This window comes from Osmerus eperlanus, unplaced genomic scaffold (assembly GCF_963692335.1).
Source record: "Osmerus eperlanus unplaced genomic scaffold, fOsmEpe2.1 SCAFFOLD_796, whole genome shotgun sequence".
NCBI classification, from domain to species: Eukaryota; Metazoa; Chordata; class Actinopteri; order Osmeriformes; family Osmeridae; genus Osmerus; species Osmerus eperlanus.
The window spans coordinates 5,001-6,349 of NW_026911786.1; the positions used below are offsets into that span (position 1 = coordinate 5,001).

The window sequence follows — 1,349 nt, forward strand, 5'->3', positions numbered from 1 at the left end:
TGGAGCACCTAACTCGGTGGGACTCTTCCGCACTGAACCGCTCTACACCAGCACCGCCAGTCCATCCCTCTCACCGACCTCGCGGCTCTCCGGCGGCATACTCGGCCCCTTCCTCCCCGGGTCCACAGCCACCTTGAGCGGCTTGGGAAACGGGATCACCCCTCTCGGTGACGGCGGCGGAGGAGGACACGGAGGACTGAACTCATCCGTTACCAGCGAGTGTCGGATGGTTGAAGTTCACGGTATCAAAGTCGCTTCTTTTAACGTGGACGGTCGGGAGTTGATCTGTTTACCTCAGGTCTTCGACCTCTTTCTGAAACACCTGGTCGGCGGGCTCCACACCGTTTACACCAAGCTCAAACGGCTGGACATCTGCCCGGTAGTCTGCACCGTCGAGCAGGTCCGCATCCTTCGGGGACTCGGGGCGATCCAACCCGGAGTAAACCGATGTAAACTAATCTCGAGGAAGGACTTTGAGGCGCTGTATAGCGACTGCACCAACGCGAGGTAGATCACGTTTTATTTTTAAACCGATTCTTTAGTTTAACCACTTCGAAAGACTTTACCTTTATTAGCTGATTAAAGAGTAGCCTATTTTTTGCTTGTCCGGTTGATTCGCGGTGGAAATAAAACTTCGTGTCTCTGAGGACATAATGTCATGTTAAACTATTGTGGGATCATATTTCCTTAGATGGTTCTAAGCCTGAACAACTGTACACTCTCTCTCTCTCTCTCTCTCTCTCTCTCTCTCTCTCTCTCTCTCTCTCTCTCTCTCTCTCTCTCTCTCACTCACTCACTCACTCACTCACTCACTCACTCACTCACTCACTCACTCACTCACACACACACACACACACACACACACACACACACACACACACACACACACACACACACACACACACACACACACACACGTTTTACAGGTTTGCGTCCACCATCTTCATCTAAACTTCAGGGTCACGGTAACCAGTAGCCTAAATAGTTCACGACAGTTCACAAAAAGACTCGAACTAAGACTAACTAAAACGAAACGCAAAATAATATCTAGCTGTGTTTAAAGGCATTCTTTCACTTTGTCCACATATATCCTAACCAAGAGAACAACCTGCAAATTTATCACAAAGCACAGAAGAGCAATATAGAAGTTTGAACACATCAGATATGCGTTGACATAGCAACAAGTGTCTTTTCAACTTCCTTGACATGCAAAAAACTTTCTTTTTGTAAGCGCAATAGTCTTATTATAACACTAATAGTGCGTTACTGTTTAGCCTAGTTAATGTTCCCTGTTTTTAAAAGGAGCGTTATCGGCAACCAATTAAAAACGAGTGTTTCTGATTCTCAGA

General features: G+C 47.0%; 1 protein-coding gene across 1 annotated transcript in view; it reads left to right on the forward strand.

The window, feature by feature from the left end:
- Positions 1–511, forward strand: part of LOC134016602 (dachshund homolog 2-like) — a 794-nt gene extending 283 nt beyond the window's left edge. The window contains exon 1 of the mRNA XM_062455948.1: positions 1–511. This exon is cut by the window's left edge and continues 283 nt beyond it. Coding sequence (XP_062311932.1) covers positions 1–511 — 511 coding nt within the window.
- Positions 512–1,349: the final 838 nt, after the last annotated feature.